At 36.7% G+C, this 25,356-nt stretch overlaps 1 protein-coding gene across 2 annotated transcripts in view; it reads left to right on the top strand.

Moving 5' to 3' along the window:
• Positions 1 to 230: 230 nt before the first annotated feature.
• Positions 231 to 25,356, top strand: part of LOC132132274 (integrin alpha-1-like) — a 47,463-nt gene continuing 22,337 nt past the window's right edge. The window contains exons 1-5 of one of the 2 annotated variants that reach the window (XM_059544649.1): positions 231 to 454; positions 15,396 to 15,516; positions 18,538 to 18,650; positions 22,171 to 22,262; positions 24,786 to 24,900. In XM_059544649.1, coding sequence (XP_059400632.1) covers positions 412 to 454; positions 15,396 to 15,516; positions 18,538 to 18,650; positions 22,171 to 22,262; positions 24,786 to 24,900 — 484 coding nt within the window. In that variant the 5' untranslated portion in view covers positions 231 to 411. The remainder of the gene's footprint in view (positions 455 to 15,395; positions 15,517 to 18,537; positions 18,651 to 22,170; positions 22,263 to 24,785; positions 24,901 to 25,356) is intronic. The other variant, XM_059544650.1, reaches the window with a different exon arrangement.

Below are 25,356 nucleotides of genomic sequence, written 5' to 3'. Positions count from 1 at the left end.
CAACCTATTGACCAGTGTAGACCAGTCAAATAAACACAATTGTAATAATAATAAAAATAGTAATAATATAATAAATTATCATTATTTTATAAGTAGTAACATTTGAATTATTTGTCTATACGTTTGTAAATGCGTGCATATTGTAACGTTACTAATGCAAGTACAGCAGAGTATTTGAATGTGAACGAGTGGGAGTCCTCCCCTCAAACGCCGTCACTCCTCATGCTTTCAAAGACGCTTTGTAAAGTCAGGCAAGTTGAAGCTCAGCCACAAGGTGTGAGACTTGCACTGGGACATTGACTTTGCGGAGGAAAGGACCTCTAGATAACTCTGAGAGTAACTGAATCGAGTCCTTGACTGCTGCTCGGTTGCGTCTTTTACGCTTCCAGACTCTGACAGTGAACCTGGAAGATGCTTTCTGGAATCGTTCATTTGACATTAGCAGCGCTCCTGGGTACGTTTTTCTTTTATTTGGTCTTATTTGGTCTGGTTTCGGTGTCTGTTATGATGTCAGAAACCTGTGTAGGTTATTTTTTCGGTGCATGTCACTAGTATATTCAATAGGCCATACATGCATTATAATGTTTTATTGATCCGGTGTTAAATCCAGTTTGACATAATGCGGTCTGTTAAGCTATTCTTAACACAAGTCATTGTTATTTATCTTCTCGTAGACTTACAGAACATTACTTAAGCGCATGTTTACGCGACGTTTCGCGCATCACACCATGCCCATGCTTTTACAGTGTGTATGTGTATAGGAAATGTTTCTCTTACAACGCACTTTTAGCCTTAACATTCAGAATCAGAGCCACTGGATATGAATCATCTGCCGTTTCGTTACCGCTTTCTTATACTATCACTCTTACTCTGACATTCTGCATTCTGGGTTACAGTGAAATTTAAAGGTGCACTCTGTAATTGTTTGCTAAATAAACAAAATTATGCACATGAAAAAAAAAAGAAGCTTGAAAATGCTTAAATGTTTGAAATAATGTACAATCACATGACTCCACATACAATGGTCTTCTAGACAAAGCTTTTTTATTCTAAGTAACTTGCAAAGTTACTTATAGTCAGTCTGTTGGGGGACCCTGACAATAAATAGTTAGCAGATAGGCTATTAAGCAAAGACTGTACTGATACTCTGATAAGAGATTGTAGATATGTAGGTGCAACATTACAAAATTACACTGTCAACAGAATGTTCAAAGGGGACCATCAAAATAAAGTGTTACCAAGTTATTAAATGGGAGTAGGAAGACCACAATTTTTAAAAAAGAATAGCAATCAGTGTTCCCTCCCTGTCACTTTAACTAAATAAAGATAACTCAGACTTCTCCTTGGGATCAGATTCTTAGGAATGCATGTGATGCAGACTTGTGACCCGTGTTAAGGAATTGAGTTGTGGATGCAGCTGCACATAGAGGTTCACATTGACTCATATTAGGTGCAGGGTCATCACACTGTTACACCATCCATGAACTTTAGGGAGGCTTTACTCAAGAATGAAAATTTCCTGAAAATTGACTCACCATCAGACCATCCTAGACGTAGATGAGTTTGTTTTTTCATCGGAAAAGATTTGGATAAATTTAGTAGGCCTATTGCATCATCACTTGTTCACCAATGGATCCTCTGTGGATTATTGTTATGTTTTTATCAGCTGTCAGACTCTCATTCTAACGGCACCCATTCACTGCAGAGGATCCATTGGTGAACAAGTAATGTAATGCTACATTTCTCCAAATCTGTTCCCACTTCTAAATACTGGTCTGTTAACATATTCATGCCTACTGTATATGATACTGTGAAGCATTTCGTGATACTACAAAATGAGTACAATGATACTGTTTGGTTGTTATATTTTAGGTCCTGTCATTCACCTACTTTTTTAGATCCTCTGAGATTACATATCAGCACCCTTGTACGACAACAGTCAAGATTCCTTTTTGTCTATGTCCCTTTCCACAGCCCTAAAGACCCAGATGTGGTTATTGTAGTGGCGACATTTAAGCCGTGTAAATTCCTGAGGAGATGAATGTGCAGGTGTTTTTGGTTTGAGACATTATAGGAAATTCATTTTTTCCGTCAGCAATCTGCATATGAATGCATGGGACATCAGACACCTACACATGTCTAAGGCCTGTGTACCTTGATTATTGAGTGATTTCCTAGTTATTTCCTCAGATGTGCCGACTGTTCATTGAGTCGACTATTTTTAAGTCATTGGAGATTATGATATAATAATGGTACTGTTTATATTTTACTATTATATTAGTTTTTTATATTTTAAACATATTGCTAATATTTTACAATTTTTTTTATTAATAGACTGCGTAAGTTAAAGCTAAGTCTGTGAATGCTGAGATATTTTCCATGGATAAACGGTGTGTCCAGGCTTTGACTGGAATGCATTCCTTCTCTCTGTGTGTGCTTTATGTACAAATACCTGCATTGTCTCAGATAAATAATGAATTCATTGAATGTTTAACAGAAGATATTAAGAAAAATGTCACTGTGTGAAAATCATTGGAGTCCAAAACACCCACACTGACTCTCACCCTTTGGACAAATGTGAAATGTCAAATGACAATGAAATGATGAATGAGTAACAGTGCTACTGATACTTTCTGCTCCACTCTTAAATCTTGTTTAGACACTGTTTGCCCCTTGTCTTCCAGGCCAGCCTGTACCACCCCTTCTGCCCCTTGGTTATCTGATGTCCTACGCCAACATCTTTCTAAGCTTAGAGCTGCTGAAAGGGTGTGGCACAAATCCAAAAATACTACTGACCTTAATGTGTATCAGTCACTCCTCTCTTCCTTCTCTGCTAATGTCTCCACTGTTAAAAGGACATAATACCATAACAAGAATTAACAATTCGTCTCTCGCATTCCTCCCTCCTTCCTCCTCCTCCCCCTCCTGCTTCATCTCTAATAGCTGACGACTTTGCCACGTTTTTCATAAATAAAATGAAAAACATCAGTGCACAATTTTCCACACCTGTGTTTTAACATCTGTCAAGCACATATTTCACATCCTTCTCTTCACTTTCTGAGGCAGAAGTCTCCAAACTCATCCTTTCTAATCATCCTACTACTTGTCCGCTTGATTCTATTTCCTCTCATCTCCTTCAAGCCATTTTTCCTGCAGTTGTACCACTCAATCACATCATTAACATATCCATCCACACTGGTGTTTTTCCCTCATTATTTAGACAGGCTCGTATAACTCCACTACTTAAGAAACTCACCCTCAACCCATCTCTTTTAGAGAACTACAGACCAGTTTGCCTTCTTCCTTTCATTGCAAAAACACTTGAATGAGCTGTATTCAACCAAGTCACTGCCTTTCTCACACAGAACAACCTCCTTGACAGCAACCTGGCTTCAGAAGTGGACATTCAGCTGAGACTGCCTTGCTCTCAGTTGCTGAAGCTCTTAGACTGTCAAAGGCAGAATCCAAATCTTCAATACTTATCTTGTTTGATCTATCCGGGGCTTTTGACATGGTTAACCACCAGATCCTCCTGTCAACCCTATACTGACAAAGGGCATCTCAGCAACCACACTTCAGTGGTTTGAGTCTTACCAATCAGATGGGTCCTTCAAAGTATCTTAGAGAGGTGAGGTGTCCAAGTCGCTACATTTAACTGCTGGCGTGCCTCAGGGCTCAGTTCTTGGACCACTTCTCTTATCTGTCTACATTGCATCATTAGTTTGTGTCATTCCATCATGATGATCTGACAATAGCTGCTTGCATCTCAGCTTGTCTAACAGACATTTCTTACTGGATAAAGGACCATCACCTTCAACTCGACCTTGCCAAGACAGAACTGCTTGTGATTCCAGCAATCCTATTGTTTCATCACAATTTCACCATCCAGTTAGGCATATCAACCATAACTCCTTCAAAAACAGCCAGAAACCATGGAGATATGATTGATGATGAGCTAACTTTCTCAGACTACATTGCTGAAACTGTCTGGTCCTGCAGATTTGCTTTATTCAACATTAAGAAGATCAGGCCCTTTCTTTTGGAACATGCCACTCAACTGCTTGTTCAAGCTCTTGTTCTGTCCAGGCTGGACTATTGCAGTGCTCTCTTGGCAGGTCTTCCAGCCAGTTCTATCAAACCTTTACAATTAATCCAGAACGCGGCAGCAAGATCAATTTTTAATGAGCCGAAAAGAATACACGTCACATCTCTGTATATCAATTTGCACTGGCTACCAATAGCTGTTTGCATAAAATTCAAGGCATTGGTGTTTGCATACAAAACCATCACTAGCTCTGCCTTAACCTAAATTAATTGACTTTTTAGCACTTTTTTAGCACTATCTTTTTTCTTTTTATTTATTATACAATTATAAAAAAAGACCTAACACTAGCTTGCTCTATTCTTTTTCTATTCTATCTGTTTATTATATTATTTAAAAGGCTTTGCTATGTGTACTGTGTTTAAGCTAACTAGGACTTGTTATAGCACTTATATATCATTGCTCTTTTGTTGTTTTTGATTGCTTCCAATGTCCTCATTTGTAAGTCACTTTGGATAAAAGCATCTGCTAAATGACTAAATGTAAATGTAAATACATTTATCAGAATATCTTCTATTATGCTTCGCATTGAAACATTATTCATTATTGAAATATGAAGCTGAGTAAATTATATTCCTTTAAGTCATCTTCAGCACAGACTCATTAAACTTGTTTCACTTCATTAAATGATTTGTTTTTTTATTCTGAGCATCTAATATGGCTGACTGTAGTTTCATTTCAGTCCTTTTCCTCTAATTTAATAAAGTGAACCAAAAATAGAGTCAGTAGAAGATGAATGGTCAATTGTAGAGTGAGACGGGCTAAAGTTAGCCATTTGCCATCTGCCACTCCCCTCTTGCTGGCATGAAGATCTCCACAGTCATAAATCAAGAGCACTTACTGGCAAGGGCTTCAAATCTCCCAGAAGACCTAGCTGTGAACTGTCTTCTTCTATACTTGGAGACTTCAGATAGGCAAATGCATTCCATTACATGCAGACAAGCCCTAGTCCTCTTAATGGAAACACTCCAACTCATAATTATATCAGAAGACGGTTGTAGATTGTAGATAGTGGGTCATGTACTGCATTTGTGCTGCTGCTACAGTATGTTTCCTTAGAAAAATAATCTCCAGCCCTTGCATATTTTGCATATTTGGAAAATGTCATAGTGGCATCAATATGATTTGGCAAAACAATTACTTGTCTAAGAACTGGCACAGAATGGGCAGTTTGGTTTAAATGATCATAATAGACATAATTACTGCTTTGGTCTGCCTCCAATTTAAATAAGTACTCAGCAAGCTACTGTGAAAGAATTCACACTGAATATGATACAACATGACAACCATGCGTTCTGGAAGATTTCTTATAAGTTGTCGTGATAAGGCACGTTGTTTGCTGTTATGCAATGATCGCAGGAAGTATTCCGGGTTCCAGGGTATTTTAGACATTCTTACTACTACTAGCTGGAAAAACTGCTCCCGTCATCTGCTTTGTGCCAGCGGCTGTCAGATGCTGGAAAAGTACCGTTGGTTGTTTGGGCGTGTAAACCGGAGGCTGACACATCCCTCGCTGGTGCTCAGATCCATCAGATGTGAAGTTTCCATCACATCTGTGCATACTTAGCTTCCCTAGGTTCAAAACATAGAACTTTGATCTACAAGTCTACTTAGGAAAATCGTGTCTTTCGTTTCCAGTCACAAAAACAAATGCACTCATTAATTGACATAAGGTTTAGTAAGGTTACATAATGTAACCTAAAAACTATTTTAAATGATAGAACAGTTTCTTGCACATATGAAACAGACTCTTGGGGTCTCATGCCTGACTTTAAAAAAAGATGCACAGGAAGCAACGTTTCTGAAACCGGAAGACTCTTTGTTAGTTTAGTACAGATATCTTCTGATGCTTTTGCACGTCTTTGTCCTGCTTTTTGCAGATTTTGTGCACTTCACCATTTTTCCTCAATTGATTAGACACATTTTAATGAATTATAACACTTTTGTCAAAACAATAACCAATAACTCAAAAAAATAAATTTTAGAAATGAATCACCATAAATTATAGTTCCTAACCAAATATCACATTAGATAAAACAGTTTGTATGACAGATGTGTGATTGCATTTATTTTGAATCTGGTTCATGTAAGACGTTACTGTACTATATCGCTCCGATTACTGTCATAAACCTTCCAGTTTACCAGCAGCTGAACACATCAGGCACATATGTTTGGGTGTTACCTACCAGAAAGGACCCAGGCGGTTAGAGGATAGGAGCTGAACAGTAAGAGGGATTTCTGATGTCAGCCGAAAAAGGAAAGCTCTTGTTAAAGCAGCATTCCTCAAAATGAGCACCATTGCAATGAAACATTATAGGAAAAACCCCTGATGTCCCATAAAATGTACAACATAACAAGTCAGACCTTTAGAAGCTGCTAAAGAACATGACACCATGGGCACGGCCCGCTGACCTCTCTCTCAAAGACCATAAACCTCACAGAACAAAAACCATGAGAGAACAGATACTTTACAGGTGCTGTTTCATCTGTGTGTGTTTATGAGCTGGCTGGGACATTGTCAAATGCTATTTTGCATGCTATGTCATCACTAGGCCTTGCTTGTGGATTGTGTTTTTATGCAAATGTAAACATTTGGTTTTCTTTTATATTTTTATAATTTGCTATTTCTGAAGTAAATGTCATCAGGGCTGTCTAGCTTACCGTGTGTGGGGTTTTTTAGCATCTCTTTCTGCATGCAGGTTACACCAGTAGTTGGTGACATGTCACTCTGAGTCGCTGAATCATTCATTCAGTAGATTTGTTCAGAGCTGCTGATTCATTTGGGAATGGAATATGGAGCCAAAAGAGTCTCAATAAAGATAAATGCACACACTACATTCACATATGCACACATAGTATTCATACATGCACACACATAATTCATAAATACACACACAGGATACACAAATGCGCACAAAATTCACAAATGCACACACAAAATTAAAAAAGCACAGAAGATTCACAAATGCATACAAAATTCAGAAATGCACACAAAAATTCAGAAATACACACAATTCAGAAATGCAAACAACATTTACAAATGCGCTCAAGATTCACAAATGCACAGGACAAGATTCAGAAATGTATTTCTGATGCACACACACATATATCTTGATTTACAAACTGCTTGCGGTCTGTGAACTTCATTGCATTTGTGTGTGAATTTTGAGACTCCCCTGACTTGGTTCGACACACAAATGCCTTTTTTTAAACAGGGAATGATCTGCAACCAATCAGATATCTCCCTTGTTTTAGCCAATCACAAGAATGCACCCCACGTGGGGGATTGTTTACTTATAAGCCAATCAGCGAACGACTCACTTTCTTCAGCGAACAACTCACTTTCCTCACGCAGCGAACGACTCACTTTCCTCAGCGAACGACTCACTTACCTCACGCAGCCGGACACCCACTTTGCGCAGCAGGAGACTCACTTTCCGCAGCCGGAGAGTCACTTTCCTCTCGCAGCGAACGACTCACTCGCTAAGTCCCAATTCGCATACTATCCATCCAAAATAGTATGCGAAACTAGAATTAGTACGTCCCAAATCGTAGTATGTTGAAAAGAGTATTCCAAAGATACCCGGATGGTCTACTATTTCCGGTTAGAATTCGAAGTGCAGATCAATGCACACTCTAAGGGCTAATATTGCCCACAACCCATTGCGTGTGGGAGGGAGGAGCTTTGCGATGGCTTTGTTACACACACTGCACATGAACGTCAGAACCAGCCGCCTCACAAACGACCTGCGTTTGGTTCTACTACGCCGCCCTGCTTCTTCACTCCTCAACTTGGTAGAAGAACACATTGTAAAATGTATTGTGAAAAAAACGATGAAAAAAAATGGGAATAGTAAATAAAATTTTATTGGACATACAAGAATGAATGAAACGTTAACAGTTGTGGTGTGCGTAACTAGGCAACCACGTTGTCGTTCACGTTGCATGACGTCACCGAAGTATGTCCCAGAATGTGCATACTCTTTTGCTACACACTCAAAAGTATGTACTTTTTCCTCACAAAAAAGTACATACTTTTAGGTCGTAGTATAAGTAGGCGAATTTGGACTCAGCAACTTTCCTCACGCAGCGAACGATTCACTTTCCTCACGAGTCACGCAGCGAATGACTCACTTTCCTCATGCAGAGAGCAACTCACTTTCCTCAGCGAACGATTTACTTTCCTCATGCAGCGATCAACTCACTTTCCTAAGCGAACGACTCACTTTCCTCACGTAGCCGGAGACCCACTTTTCACAGTCGGAGAGTCACTTTCCTCTCGCAGCGGACCACTGACTCTCTCTTCATGTAGGGACCGAATATTATAATTAAAGTGACTTCTATATTGCATCCAAAAGAATATTTAGATATATTTAAATATTCAAAAAGGTGTAAAAATTTTTTTTTACTTTCATTAAAATATTTCAATAAAATGAAATAATTGCCTATTGCAAATTTATGAATCCATGGTTAACTTTTTTTCTGCAGTCACTGGGCTATATGTATTGAGACATTTTTAAATTTATATTTTGTAAAAAAATAATAAAAAATAAACCTGAATTGTAATCTAAACATCTGTATTTTCATACAATTTCATAACTAAGTAGGCTATAATATGCACCACAGGCATATTGCTGTGTGAACGCGTTCATGTGATTGGCTTATAAGTAAACAATCCCCCACGTGGAGTGCATTCTTGTGATTGGCTAAAAGAAGGGAGATATCTGATTGGTTGCAGATCATTCCTTGTTTAAAAAAAGGCATTTGTGTGTCGAGCCAAGTCAGGGGAGTCTCAAAGTTCACACACAAATGCAGTGAAGTTCACAGACCGCAAGCAGTTTGTAAATCAAGATATATGTGTGTGTGCATCAGAAATACATTTCTGAATCTTGTCCTGTGCATTTGTGAATCTTGAGCGCATTTGTAAATGTTGTTTGCATTTCTGAATTATGTGTGCATTTCTGAATTTTGTATGCATTTGTGAATCTTCTGTGCTTTTTAAATTTTGTGTGTGCATTTGTAAATTTTGTGCGCATTTGTGTATCCTGTGTTTGTATTTATGAATCATGTGTGTGCGTGTATGAATCCTGTGTGTGCATATGTGAATGTAGTGTGTGCATTTATCTTTATTGAGACTCTTTTGGCTCCATAATGGAACAAGTATTGGCTGCATTCGAATATGCATACTTCTGTACTAGTTGGTGAAAAACAGTATGTGAGAAGAGTATTGTCTGAATTCACAGTATATTCATTAAATAGTAGGCACAAAGTATCCAGATAACCTACTATAATACCTCAGACAGGATTCTGAAGTGCTCATGAGGCCACAGAAGAGGATGTATAGATGACAGTGAAGTTACGCAACTATGCAATAAATGTAGTATGACTGAATTTCATTCATATTGCACAAATTCATACTATATAGGACATAATTTTTAATGGTCACAAATTAATTATTCAACAGAAGTACCTACTCCTACCGATTGTATGCGATTTTTGACACAGCCTTTGTTTTTATGAATGAGTCATTGAATAATTCACTCAATCATTCACTTTCAATTTGTTAAACACCTCTAATTTGTTCTGGAATGAAACATTGCTGCTGTGTTACTCATTTTTGCAGAGGCTGTGTTTGTAAATGTTTTGGTTGACAAAACTCACTTGGTAACTTGTGGTTAAATATTGTGGCTAAAATGTGAAAAACTCAATATTAGCTTCCTGTTTATTGAACAGTTAAAAGATAAAGATAAAAGACTTAATTTCAGCTACTTATATATATATATATATATATTAAGAAAGCTCACAATTTGGTGCCAGTACATAAAATAGTGCAGCTTTTTTCCCATCTCACCATATGGTTTAGCTTGAACTTTGCCCTCTATAGAGATCTAATACCCAAACTCTCATGAATCAAGTGCCATCCGGGATAAATAAACAAGCTTTGACTTAAACAGACACTTCAGCTGAGAGACATCAGTCAGTCCATGTACATGATGGAGGATTGTTTTAATTTCAGCTGCATGTAAAACGGCAGTCCCTGGGAATGTTGGCACTCAGTGCTGTTCCAGGAAGTGATCTGGATAATGTCTGCTGCAGAGAATCGAACTCCCCTCCAGCGGGACAAGCTAACTGTTTCCAGAGCCGCACTTACACTTACATTCTGTGATTAGCCACGGAGGGATGTTTCTTTTTTTTCTTCATGCTGCAGATAGACAGCCTAACCTTTTCCTTTTGGAAGGAGGGCAAAGTTATTTATTTTAGTTAATTTGCAGTAATTGCTAAAACATCTATTTTTTGGCTAATGTTGCTTTCTGATTGGAGGGGGCCATATGATTGTCAATGTCACGGATATGGGAAAAAATATTCACAGTCAGACGTATAATGTTTTTGAAAAGAGTCTCTTTTGCTCACCAATGATGCATTTATTTTATCAAATACAGTAGAAGACAGTAATACTGTGAAAGAGTACTAGATTTTAAAAGAATTTTCTATTTGAATATATTCTAAAATATAATCCTGTGACACAAAGCTGAATTTTCAGCATCATTACTCCAGTCTTCAGAGTCACGTAATCCTTCAGAAATCAGTAAAATATGGATAATATTGGTGCTCAATTATTAATAATAGTAAAACATTTTCTGCTTACTCTTTTAGTGGAAACCATGATTTCATTGTAGATGTCTGACTAATGGCTGTTGAAAATCAGATTTCTTATAACAGGAATATATCACATTTTAAAATATATTCAAATAGAAAACAGATCTTTTAAATTGTAAGAATATTTTACAATATTAATGTTTTACTGTATTTTTCTGATCAAATAAATGCAGCCTTGGTGAGCAGAAGAGACTTCTAAAAATCTTTTCACTCGCAATGTCTATTTATAAATTTTTTTGGACCAGAATATAAGCTACATTTATTGTGCCAGTGGAAAATATATTTTGTTTAAACCTTCAAATGCTAAAATGTATTACAAAATGGGGCAAACAATATTTCCAACCTTAAAATGCATTTTATAAATATATTTTGTACATACTATAGAGGAAATGTAATTACACATGCAAATATATTTATTTGTGCAAATGTTTTTTATATTAAATTCAAAGCATATTTATATATATTTAAAAATTTATCAGTTTTTTTTGACATACAGGATGTCATGACAGTAATGTTGTATTTACTAAACACATGTATTGAGATGTATTTACCTTACTGAATTGGAAAGTGATACACTGGCTTTTATTTTTTGAGTTGAGATGCAGGAAGTGACCTGCTTTGCCCCGCGCTGTGTATTCTCACAACCTTGTGTGTGGTGCTTGAGCAAGCTTAGTTTGCTGGCCTATCTGTGCACCGTGTGGCTGCACGCTTACGAAACTGTGTAGGAACGGCTGTTTTCGGGGAGTGTCTGGGTGTGTTCACGTGTGAGTGAAAGGAATGAAAGCTTCTGTAATCAGCAGGGACATTATTTCATTCTGTGGGCAGACATTTTCTTGCCCAATAAATATTTGGTCCTCCACAGGGCTTATCTGAAGGCAGCATATTCAGGAACAGGATATTGTGGTTGTGTGGGGAAATCACTAAAGAATGCATTTCAGTGCAAGAAATGTTTTATTTACTCATTACCCGCAATACAACTTAACATGTACTGAAACACCTTTTTCTATGTGCAAAATGGGGCAAATAATACATTTCCAACCTTAAAATGCATTATGTATTTTTTTAATATATTTTGTACAAAATATGTAGGAAATGTATTTAATGAAGTGCTTCCTACATTGTGTGCATGTCAGTACGTGAATTCAGTCAAATACAAAAGTCCATTTAGCCAGAAAAAAAAGAATGCGAAAAGGAGAGTGTTTGCAACAGGACACAAAATATAACGTCTTAATACAATTAATCACATTTTGGCACTGTCACATGACACGATCAAACTTAAGGAGAAAGACAGCATCATTTAACAGGCTTTGACCTTGTCTGCAATGTAAGCATGGATCTAATCACTTTAAAGACTTCAAAAACGTGTTCCCCATTTTCATCTTACATCTCCACGGATACCACGGCTATGCATAACAAACATTGGGGTGTGATGACAATATTTTGATGATGTCAAGTAATCCAGCTATGTTACTTTGGCAAGAAAACATGAAAAGAACTTTGCAACACTTAGAAAACTCAATGCATGCTCACAGAAAATCTTTAGTATTGTCTTCATATGCTACAGATTTTTTTTTTCACTCTTAAACCCTTCATGCATGCATAAAGGATGTCCTGTCTTATTCTATGCATGTGCATTATATTTATATTTGAAACCTTTAGCAGGTGCTGCAGTGTATATAATGGGGGGACTGTGTATCATAAAATAACGCAAGAAATGGGTTTCTATTGAGTTTTCTTCACAGGTTGGATGCAAAAGCAACATACGACATAGCCGATTCACAAACAAATGACTCTTATGAGTTGATCATTTTTCATGAATAAAGAACATACAGCATGATCAGTGCAGTCCGATTTCCAAAGCAAATGACTAATGTGAGCTAGTTCTTTTAATAAGCAGTCAACACGCTCTCATGACTATTATTTTACATTTTGGCAAATAGGTGAATTCATATTGTAAAAAATTTTTTATATAAAAGTTTTTATATAATTAGCATACACTCCATTGTTGGTTAAGTTTATTTGGGGACATTTTTTTTTTTAATTGTGAATTATGACTATGATATTGGGTTGTAAATAGTTACAACAGTTCAAATCAGTCTGAAAAACTGAAATAAAAATGAATGAAAACTATATAGACATGTAAAAAAAAACTAGAACTACTACAAATGACAAATATATATATATATATATATATATTAAAAATGACTATGCAAAAGGCCTCTTTGACTGCTGGCCATCTTTAATCAACTAATTATGTTTGTATTTTCTCTGAAATATTCTGTAAAGAGAGTTGAATTCAGTCAAGTCTGTTGAGGGAATGGATGGAACATTCCCATTCACCATTAGCATGAATGAAGCAAAGATTATTAAACTCCAAGGTAAGGGTCTCTCTTTTGATGTATTCCCAAGGTCCTCAGAGTTATACGTGTCGGTGTGTTCACAAAAGTGCTGTGTGATTTGTAGCGTGTTTGCAGAGCACTAGCTCAGAGCAGTTCCTGCATTAAACTTTAACAGGAAGTCTTGCTTTTTCCTGTCATTACACATTACAAACAACTGCTTCACTAAGAGAGCAGTCAGTTCTTCTGGTTTTTAGAGGATGGTGACGTGCATCTGTGAGGAGACAGACGTAGTCGAGGAGGAAACCAGCTGTCCGGTTGCCTTTGGCCCTTTACATCTTTGTTTACAGAGTCAATAGATTGCAGAGGAAATTCATTCTGTTTTTCTAACTTGCAAATCCGACCCAAAACAGACAAGCCACCCTTCAGGAAGTGATAGTCCCAAGGGCTGGCGCATCTCTTCTTCGTCATCTTCTTTTTATTCATCTTTTTTGTCTACAGTGTGTCTTATTTTTGTTGCTCTTCTTGCTTTTCCAAATCATGCTTGTTGTGTCTAAGATGGCACATTTGTTGGACGTCTGTTGTTAACAAACTTGCAAATCCTCAAGTATTCTTCAGCTTCACTGTTAGCTCCGTGGATGAATTTGCTGCATTTTCTTGAGATTAATCATCATCTTCTTCATCATCTTGTTCTCTTTCTTCTTCATTCAGCTTTTTCCTGTTATTATTCCTTATCTTGTTTTTTCTTCAGCTTTGAGTTTTTTACAGCATCTTCTGATTCATCATAATCATCATCATTTTGTTTTCTTCTCCAGTCCATTTTCTTGTTTTTCCAAACACATAGTTTGCGAAAAGAAATTTATTCTGGTGTTCTTATTTATCTTGTTCTTAGTCATCTTTGTCAGTGTCTTCACCTCCTTTCTTCTTCTTCTTCTTCATTGTTCTTCAGATTCTTCCTGGCCTTCTTGAGCCTCAATAGCTCCTTTTCAGCTTCTTCTGCATCATAACTTTTAACAGCTTCTTTTAAGCCTCAACCTCATCTTCAGATTATTCTTAGTCTTCAACTTTATTGTGTCTTTTAATGTTTTAAATGTCTGCATGTTTCTGTTCAGCTTGTTCTTTCTCTCATTACAAAACACATTGGCTACATCTGCATTGCAAAGGAAATCTATTCTTCTTATCTAGCTTGCAAATCTCACTCAAAACAAAACAGCACTTCCTCAGGCCAAGAAAGGCCCACCGGCCAGCTATTCTCTTATAAACATGTTTTTTTTTTCTTTTATTCTTTCATAATATTTTTCTTCTGCTTTTTTTTCCAAACACATTGGTTGTGCCTCGCCCATCATTGCAGTGAGTGCATAAATGACCTTTCAGATGGTCACTCATCATGCACATCCTCCTTAAAAAAGTAAGACTAAATGGAAAGTGGGTTTGGAGGCTTGGCTGGAAATCATAATTACTTATGAGTGGACATTCATACAAGGCATGCCCACAAACATACACTGCCTCTCTGTTGCCTCATTGAGCCACTGCTACATGTTCTGTATTCATTAGCTCAGAACATGATTGTTATCGACAACAGACGTAAGGCAGCACAACTGGATTTCTGTCTCTTTGTGTTCTCATCCAGATCCAGCAATGTACTCAACACCAAAGTGACTTGTCAATCTTCAAACTTCTGGAATTTAATGGAATTCCGTTGCACACAACATGAAAAGACTCTCTGTGGCCTCTGCACAATGAGCCATTTATACGCTATATTTAGTCTTTCTTTTATATAAAGTACTAAAAGTACTCTTCATGAGGAGGACATTGTCCAAGAGGTCAGGACGGCTACTGCACATTGCTCTGTGAAATTCTTTTGCTTACTATGCATGTGTTGCTCCCTTGCATCGCATGTTTTATTCCCACACAATTGGGTATGAACAACTGGGACTATTTCTCTCTCTCTCTCTCTCTCTCTCTCTCTCTCTCTCTCGCTCTCTCTCTCTCTCCCAAAACAAAAAAGGGAAATGGAAAGACTGTGTTTATTTATTGACTTAGATTATTATTTAAACGTAAGTAATTTCATTAACTTTTTTTGCGTTCCATTCATCTTGTTTTGGCAAAGCATCAAATTATGATTTTCAGACTTCCAAACAGAGATTACCTTAGTTATTGGTTAATACTAGCATTTACATCGGAAATGGTTCTTTTATTGGACAGAATGACCCTTGGTTTTATGTAAAAGATAAAGTGAGATATGTGTGAGAATGCATGTTATGTTTATGTTGTCTTTTTATTGTATCCTTTCTTGATAGCTCTGCTGCCACGGTTGTCATGTTTCAATGTGGACGAGAAGAACCAGATGTCATTCAGTGGACCAGTGGAAGACATGTTCGGATACACCGTCCAACAATTTGAGAACAGTGAGGGAAAGTGGTACGTTTCTATATTAAATCGGAAAAATGCCTAGGTGTGCTACTTGTTTTGGTATTTACTGTGTATAAACTTTCTATTTTTAAGGAACTATTAGATTTGAAAGTTTGAAAATCTCCACTCGATGTACTTGATTAGAACGTTCACTATTCAGACTCTGACTGATTATGTCATTGTAATATTTGCAGTACATACTGCATTCTGATTGGTCATTTCTTTTTGCCAACACTGATGTAGTCTGCATCTGTAACAGCTCGTTTTTTCTTTCAATAAAGTCATCAAGCTAATGTACTAAGGCCTGTCATCTCCATGAAGAATATAAATAAATAAATGGAAAGGATTCCCTACTGTATGAAAGAGTTCCCCTCAGTAAAAGCAGTAGTCTCTTAAAAATGGGTCCTTACTGCTTGTAATGGTTAACCCTCTACTTCCCGAGAAAAACCTCAGCTGGTCGGAAACCCCCAAGACAGCTTTACACAAACTTCTCACAGGTGGCCTAGACTGACTTGTAAACCTTGCCAATGACCTGTTTGGGGTAGTTAGACGATTTGACAGATGTTATCTGGATGGATTTTAGAAAGTAAAATAGTTTTTTTGAGGATCTCAAAAACAAGGAAACAGCAAAAATTGTTCAATGGAAAGCTTTGAAAAAATCAGTCATACATTTGTTGAAGAGCCAAACATGTCTTTCAATCATATTTGTACAAGTTAGCTTTACTGATATTGTGTGCAAGTATGTTTTAGATTAACTAGTTTAAACGGCTTTCATTAACTAGAAATAAGTGGACGAGACTTAAATTAACTTCTCATATCACCCCAAAGGACTGTGATTGGATTTCTTCCCTATTTCTTTTGTCCAAAAAGAAGATATTTTGCATTGTTCTTGCTGATCTTCTCCATACAATGAGTGTGAATGGGGGCAGAAGGTGTTGAGCATCAAAAATGACATAAAGCATCATAAAATTATTAGAAGTATGTTAAATGGATGCTAAATCATGTAAAATGTACAATGTTTCTTGAATGTTTAAAGGGGTCATATAATGCTTTTTTAAAGATCATTATTTTGCATATTTGGTGTAACAGAATATTTTGACATGCTTTAATTGTTCAAAAAACACATTATTTTTCAAATACTGTACATTATTGTAGGTCCTCTATGCACCGTCTCTCTCAAATGCATAGTTTTCTACAAGGTCTCTCCTTCTGACAAGTGCTTTCTGACAAGATTGGCCAACTGGCCCAGTGCATTGTGATTGGCTGAACACCACAAGCACTCGTTGGCAATATAACGCCCCTTCCCATAACTGCGAGCTTCATCTATCAAAATAAATGTAAAGACAGTTAATAATGTCCTTAGTTTTACCATCAGTTCAAGTCTAAAAGAGGAACAGAGTCGTGTGACAGACACAGTGATGAAGCTCGTATGTGTTTCAGTACACAAGCCACGGACGGTTAAGACAGCTGACTCCACTGTGATGTGACCGTCTCTCTCTCTCTATCTCTCTCTCTCTCACACACAAACACACACAACACACAAAACTCAGCATTTGAACATTCAATAGCAAATACTTAAACTAATTCCAAAAGATAATTAGAGTAGCTGATTCATACTTAACATTTGCTATGTCAGATTGTAGTAGTAAAGTTAGAATGACCTCCTCTCCTAAATTCACAAAATGGTCGTCCATAAAATGCATTGCTGTTCTGTTGTATGTAATCTTTGTATGTAAAAGATTCCTAAATGCATCTACTTTCAGAAGGCCAAATAAAGTGCTTTTGCTTTCGCCTCGATACACACAGCATCTCCCTGACATGACTGCTTCAACCCTAACTGTGGTTACTAAAACCTCGTCTTCTTTCTTTGCATGAACATTTGGGTGGCATTACGCAAATATTTCCACATAGTGATGTAGACATGTGTGGGCGTGTTTGAATGAGCCGTTTTAGGGGGGCGTGGCAGAGTCTTAACTTTAATAAAGAACATCTCTTTGGATTTGAGACTTTAGTCTTTGTAACTTTACAGATCTTCTTCATACACCAAGAGCTTGTAACATCCCAAAGAGAAAGGAAAAATTTAAAATCGCATCATATGACCCTTTTAATGGATTGAAATGTCTTCATGCATTATATTTCAATATATATGACAACAAACAAGATTTTAAAGTGGATGATAACATACATTCTAGCTTGTTTCTCAAACAGAGTTCTTGTATGACTTCAGAAGAGTCAAAGTAGGCTAAACTTCATGCTGCATTTTGGCGCCATTTTGGCCATTTTTGAATTTGACAACCATTTCATGGTATGGAAAAGAGCAGCCGGGACATTATGCAGTATTTCTCCTTATGTGTTCCACAGACATAAACACAGGTTTGGAAAGACATGAAGTGTATCAAAATTATATATATATAATTATATATACTGTTTGTAGACTTAGGAGGTCATTGGTGTTCAAAGTTGTAACCAGGGAAGATTGTGTGGGCTCCCAGTAGTATCCACTGTTGTGTTGTATCAAGGCCCATTTGTGCACAGGAATGTTAATGACTCAAGTTGTTTACGTGCTTAGACAAGGATGTCTACTTTTAGCACTGTTGTCAAAAAATAGCATTAGAAATCTGAGGAACATGGTGAATATTCTTTATTCAGCTAAGTGCACTCAGGTGTAGCAAAGAACATAATGAAATGTAGACAACCTTTTACACTCATCTCACTGTAAAGTACATAAATCACAGCAAGGTTAAAACATCATATACGTCAATATAAATTTCAAACTCTCTAATAGTTATTATGCTGAAAAAGGAACTATTTTTTCCCCATAGCTCTGGCATCTCACACATATGTTCCATTTTACTGTAATATAAAAAAAGCATGTGCATATTTATGCTACGCTTTTCTTTCCCTCTGAACTGGTGAATCAATCAATAGCACTTTGGCTCAGCGTGCATCCACTTTCTCACAAAGCACAAGGGTTTTTTCGCGGTCAGGGATAAATGACCCCATTCTCTACTTCCTGCTTTTTCTCTGCAGGGTTCTGATTGGTTCCCCTCTTACTGGACAGCCGTCTAAGCGGACTGGAGATGTCTACAGGTGCCCCGTGGGACAAAACAAAAAGACTGGATGTGAAAAATTCCTATTGCCAGGTGAGAGGTGACCTTCCTTTAAGTGTATGTGTGTTTGGTTAGTGCCATCATGTTTTCTGTAAACTGTTTTTGTTCATTGCTGTGCTTCATTCGTCTGTATTTACAGCATTTGCGGTGTGTTTTTACTCTGTGGGTGTGGTGATACCAGAAAACTTGTAAAAGGAAGGGTAACAGACATTACCTCAGTTGGTGAGAAGATGTCATTCTTCCTCAGTTGTTACTTTGAACATCCCAAACACTGCTGCGAGACTTAGGGGTACTAGATGATGAGGAATATGCTATGCACGAACATGGCACCTTGACATGGCATGCAAACTCCTCCAGATTTGAGAATGGGCTTCTCAAATCATCTTTCCAAAATAAAACCTCTAGAGAGGGCAAATGGTACATGCTTCCTCAATCCTAATTACATCTTTTTGACACAGAAATACCTTAAATAAAAAGAAGTCATTTCAAGTCAGTTGTAAATTCTAAGAATATTTTACAATATTGGTGATTTACTGTATTTTTGTCTTTAGTCTTGATGAGTAGAAGACATTTTTCAAATTGTGAAAAGAATCTTACCGATCCCAAACATTTGAACTGTATGGAAGCCTTTACGCAAACTTGTGTGAGCGCTAATGTGTAAAAAGGGCCATTAACTGCATTTTTACAAATTATTTTATAGTTTTCTATGACGTTCACTTATAATGTGTAGTGATTTTATGTTAAATAAATAAATAAAATATTAAGACAATTATATAACCAACTATTTTCCTGTTTTTGAGCTCTTTGCAGAACAGTCTGTTTTTAAAGGCGGGGCGTGTTCAAGACTCGCAAGTTAACACCCACTGCTGTGATTGGCTTACAGTTTGACTTAAAATAACAGATGGACGCTGCTGTGACATACTCTGAAAACAGCATGGGTCATTTGGGTTCAAAACTTATAAATTCTCAGTATACATCAAACGGTCCGGAACAGTGCAATAGTGGTAAAAGCACATTTACTCACACTTCTGTGTCGCGACATCACTATTGGATCCATTCTAGTCAGACTCAGCGCTGCATAAACACTTACTTTCAGTCTCTCTGAAAAGCCTGCATCATACTGTCTTGTTTAAAAATGAATCTGTAGCAAAGTAAAGCAAACAAACAGCATTTCACTGCTGATTTTATTCTGTGTTAACACCAGACGCAAACAGCGTTACGCGACTATAGACAACAGAACCCATTATAACTGGCTATTCTGTCTACACAGAATAGGATTTTCTCAGTTCATGACCTCTTTAACACCACCTGGTTGTCTGTAAAACGTGCACAGAGACAACCCCACAGCAGAAACATCTGTGAACACTTTTTAGAGGTGTTATTCTGAGAATACAAGAGTAGCAAAAGCCTGAGAGTTCATGCTGATACTGGCCAGAGAGACTTTGACCTTGACTCATGGGTCATTTACATTATATTTACATTCAGTACATTTATTTAGCAAATGCTTTTATCTGAAGCTACTTACAAATGAGGAATGATACAATTCTAGCAATTCAATACAATTGAAAAAAACAAGCAAGTACTGTTTTTGGGAGTAAAAATGTACAAATTCCATTATTGAGCTAGTAAGAGTTTTCTTGCCTTACCACCATTCATTTCTTTATATTTGGAGCATTCAATACATTTTTTGGTAAATTTGGTTTTGTATATGTCATGCATTCTTAAAGTTTAGAAAATAATCTCTGGCTAGTTACTAATGGTGGCAGATATGCTACCTACTTGTTCAGACAACATTTTTCATATATATATATATATATATATATATATATATATATATATATATATATACTCTGCCAGTGAGCCTGATTTCAGCCTGTTTAGCTAAAATCATCAGATTCATCTATGCAGAAAAGAAATACATGAAAACAACTCTGCAACATTACATTTCAGACACAGGTGGCGGTAGTGGGACCAAAGTGCAGCGTTACTTCAAATCAGCATAAAACAGACCTTGCGTTCTGGGCATAGGGCTCATCCCTATTCCCTATGTAGGGAACGAAACAACTGTTTCTAGAAGTGCCCATCTGCCTCATCATCAAGTGCCCACATGGAGGTGCCATTATCATGCAAAGAATGCGCAAAGGATCATGGGAGCGTGAAGTGTCTATCAGTTGTACCCTCCGAAATCCTTCATTCCGAAATGCCCTTTGAAGTGACCAGTTTTGACCCTTCAGTATGATGGCCATGATTGTTTTCACTCCAAGGTGCCCTTCAGAGGGCGATATATCACATTTGGAACGCACCGAGAATGTGCAACTCATTTTTGTTTAATATTGTGACACATTTCTGAGTAAAACATATTTATTGTAGAAAAACAACAACAAAAACGTTGGGCGCAGTTTGTAAAAGATCTGTAAAAACGTGAACCATGAATTATCAGATAAGAAAGTCCAAGAGTGTGCATTCTGAATGTAAATATGATCTATTTTGATAAAATTCTCACATTAAAGCCCCGTTCACACCAAGAACGATAACTATATAACCATGAAGATAACGATATTAGTGTCCACACCACCGAACAATATCGTCTGTTTATTCTGAGTGCATACGTGTCTACCTCTTTAAATTCTCAAGGTATTTACAGCAGAATGGATTCTGATTGGCTCTCGATATTTTTATCGTTCATCAGCTGGAAAAAAAATAATTCTGAAAGTGATTCCAACAATATTGTTTCTCTGTGCATTTATTGTTATTGTTGTGGTGTGGACTCTGCTATTCTTTAATATTTAGAACAAGTGTTAAAACTAGATCTTTATCGTTATCTTTATAGTTATTGTCCTTGATGTGAACGGGCCTTTAGAGAGTATTTTTGCATCACTGCACATTTTGATCAATGATATAGTGTTTTGTTTTTAAGATTCATTAGCGTGTAGCGCTAAATGTGTTAACCTCGGCTGAATGTCTGACTCTCAGAGGAGGCCTAGACAGGAAGTGATTCAAAAAAAAAAAAATGTTTTGTCTAATCTACACATAATTACATAATCCTTCACCAGATAACTCAGTGCTGCATGTCGTCTTTAATTACTTCAGAGATCTACAACAATATCAAACACTTCCAATAGGAATTCTGATCTCAGAGCAAATGAATCTCTACCCTCAGTGTTTTCACTTTTATAGTTCATCATTTTAAACATGTTTCTGTGCTAGTGTTAAAAATCACAAAGCATTATCTAAAATATGGACAATTTTGGATGTATGGGTTGACAATATTATTTTTCTTACTAGTTGTCATGCATATGGCTTACAGTATTTTGTTTACGCATGATGTGTTTGTGAAGCAGGAAGGGACAAAAGCACTGTAAAACAGTTTTATTTCTTTTGACTCCAGCAATGCCTTTTGTTTTTAAAAAGTCAAATAGTAAGACAATCTCAAGGGTCTGTGTTTGAGTAAAAGCATTATTCTGCCTATGGGAAAATACAAGGGAGTTTTTGTTCAGATATTCTTTTCATAGGATGTTCACTATGAGTGTGTATCTGTCTATTTTTCTAACAGAAAACACAACAATTCCGAACATAAATGAAGTGAAGGAAAACATGACTATGGGGACGACGCTGGTGGTCAACCCAGACGGCAGTGGCTTTCTGGTAGGGAACATCTTCTGGAGACCTTTATATGTCTTCTGTTACTTTAGCCACTGTTAATTAATAGTGTCTGATCACAGACGTTTTAAATCATTACATTAAAAAAGGTTTGTGGAAACATTTGGTTTTTCCAGTTCATGTTTATAATTATAGAACAGCCATGACATGCTGGCACTATTCTGCTTAATGGTTTTATTTTATGACTGAACAAACTGCCAGCAATCTGTGATTGCAGATCATGAACACACATCTTTTCCAGTACACTCCTTTATGAATCAAATATAATCCGACTGGTTGAACTGACTTTCTGAGGGAAAAAAAGAAGTAATGGATAAACAGGAATTTCAGTTTTTACAGTAGGTTCTTGTTTGATCCCATTAGAACTGAGTCCAAATCAACATAAAATTCCATTAAGATTTTTGACAAGGTGTGTAACAGAACATAGTGTAGATGAACCCGTATTAGAGCAAGTGACAACTGGACATTTTTACTACTTTTTATCACTTTTTTCATTTCGCTTGTTTATTTAAATGGACCTGCAGTGTGACCAATTATGTTTTCGTGTAACCAGTTTAATAGAAGGTAATGAAAACAATATTGAGTTCAGCATGTCACACCAAAACACTCCCATGTAGTATCAAGTTTTGTGACACATTGTTTCCAACTGTTGCAGTTCCAGCTCCCATAAGCTGCAAAGGACTGAAACGGAAATTGTTCCACATAAACATTATAATTTAAATAATTATTTGTGGGAGGTAAAGCAACTTTTATATAAAAGAGTCACTCCACAAGAAAAATCTGGGTGAGGTATGATGTTCTTATTTCTTTAAAGAAGTCTTTTACGCTCATCAAGGCTTCATTTATTTGATGAAAAATGCTGAGACAGTGATATTATGAAATTTAATTACAACTTAAAATAACTGGTTTATATTTTACAGAGCACCGCACATGACATGCAAGAAAAAATAAGTAAATTGTGTGCATGATTTATTAATTCGTTCCCTCAATTTATTAAAACATGCACACGGTTACTATTGCGTTCCCTCGATTTACTATTGCGTTCGCTTGATTTACTATTGCGTTCGCTTGATTTACTATTGCGTTCGCTTGATTTGCTAAACCGTGCGCACGATTAAGCAAATCGAGGGAACGAATTAGTTAATCGTGCACACAATTTATAAATCGAAGGAACACTATAGTAATTGTGTGCATGTTTTAGTACATTGTGGGAACAAATTAGTAAATCGTGCACACGATTTAGCCTTATATTTTTTCCTGCGTGTCATGTGCGGGGCTCCATAATATTTGAATATATTTTAAAATGCAATTTATTCCTGTGATGCAAAACTGAAATTTCAGCATCGTTTTAAATAAATGCTGTTCTTTTAGACTTTGTACGCATCAAAGATTCCTGAAAAAAAATATCACAGGTTCCAAAAAAAAAGTAACAATTTCAACATTGATAATAAATCAGCATATTAGAATGATTTGACACTGAAGACTGGAGTAATGATGCTGAAAGTTCAGCATTGCATCACAGGAATAAATGACATTTTATAGTATATTAAAATTGAAAACAATTATTTTAAATTGCAATAATATTTCACAATATTACTGTTTTACTGTATTTTAGTTTTGTGTATTTTAGTCAAATAAATACAACCTTGATGAGGCTTAAAAGAAACCTCTAGTGATCAAACATTTTTGAAGGGTAGTGTAAATATATATATATATATATATATATATATATATATATATATATATATATATATTTATATATATATAGGTGTGTCCAAACTTTTGGTCTGTACTGTATATATATATATATATATATATATATATATATATATATATATATATATACAGTACAGACCAAAAGTTTGGACACACCTTCTCATTCAAAGAGTTTTCTTTATTTTCATGACTATGAAAATTGTAGATTCACACTGAAGACATCAAAACTATGAATTAACACATGTGGAATTATATATGGAATTATATACATAACAAAAAAGTGTGAAACAACTGAAAATATGTCATATTCTAGGTTTTTCAAAGTAGCCACCTTTTGCTTTGATTACTGCTTTGCACACTCTTGGCATTCTCTTGATGAGCTTCAAGAGGTAGACACCTGAAATGGTCTTCCAACAGTCTTGAAGGAGTTCCCCGAGAGATGCTTAGCACTTGTTGGGCCTTTTGCCTTCTGTCTGCGGTCCAGCTTACCCCTAAACCATCTCGATTGGGTTCAGGTCCGGTGACTGTGGAGGCCAGGTCATCTGGCGCAGCACCCCATCACTCTCCTTCTTGGTCAAATAGCCCTTGATGCCTTCAGTGTGACTCTACAATTTTCATAGTCATGAAAATAAAGAAAACTCTTTGAATGAGAAGGTGTGTCCAAACTTTTGGTCTGTACTGTATATATATATATACAAAATGCTAGGCTATTTTTCTGTGAGGAACCATAAAGTTTCATGTCAGGTCCGATACTCAGTGTCCCGGTCCCTCTCTCTGATTCCCTCTGGACAGGCCTGTGGTCCTCAGTATGGCTACATCTGTGGAAAGCAGCAGTACATCACTGGGATCTGCTCAAATGTCAGCTCCTCCTTCAAAGTCCTCAACTCCATCGCTCCGACTGTACGAGGTACGACACACACGTGTTGTGAGTGTACATTAGCACATTCCAGCCGTGTAAACAACAGCCAGTCCCCCTGTGCCACATGTCCAAGTTAGGACAGTTTTAGGAGGGCTGACATCTCCAAACACAACTTGGAACCAGTGACTCATCATAAACACACACATACATACTGTATGATGTTTCATAGCAACAACAAGCACAGGAAAGACTGATGCTACATTCATTATTTCATGACTACACCCTTTATTTACCACGGTATAAGCAGATGTACAGACTATATTTGTTTCAGTTTATAATGAAAGGTCATATAATTTTAAAGCACAATTTCTTCCATATACAAAAAGTGTCTGGAGAAACAACATCAGCTGTGATTAATCACTGCTTTTCTGTGTCACAGCGAGGTCAGAGTCACTTCCAATTTCATGGCTCAATATTTTTCATAACATTTTTAAGTGTGCACAG

Source organism: Carassius carassius, chromosome 49 (assembly GCF_963082965.1).
Source record: "Carassius carassius chromosome 49, fCarCar2.1, whole genome shotgun sequence".
Taxonomy (NCBI): Eukaryota; Metazoa; Chordata; class Actinopteri; order Cypriniformes; family Cyprinidae; genus Carassius; species Carassius carassius.
The sequence above is the reverse complement of the archived record's forward strand: the minus strand, read 5'-3'. Positions and strand labels throughout refer to the sequence as shown.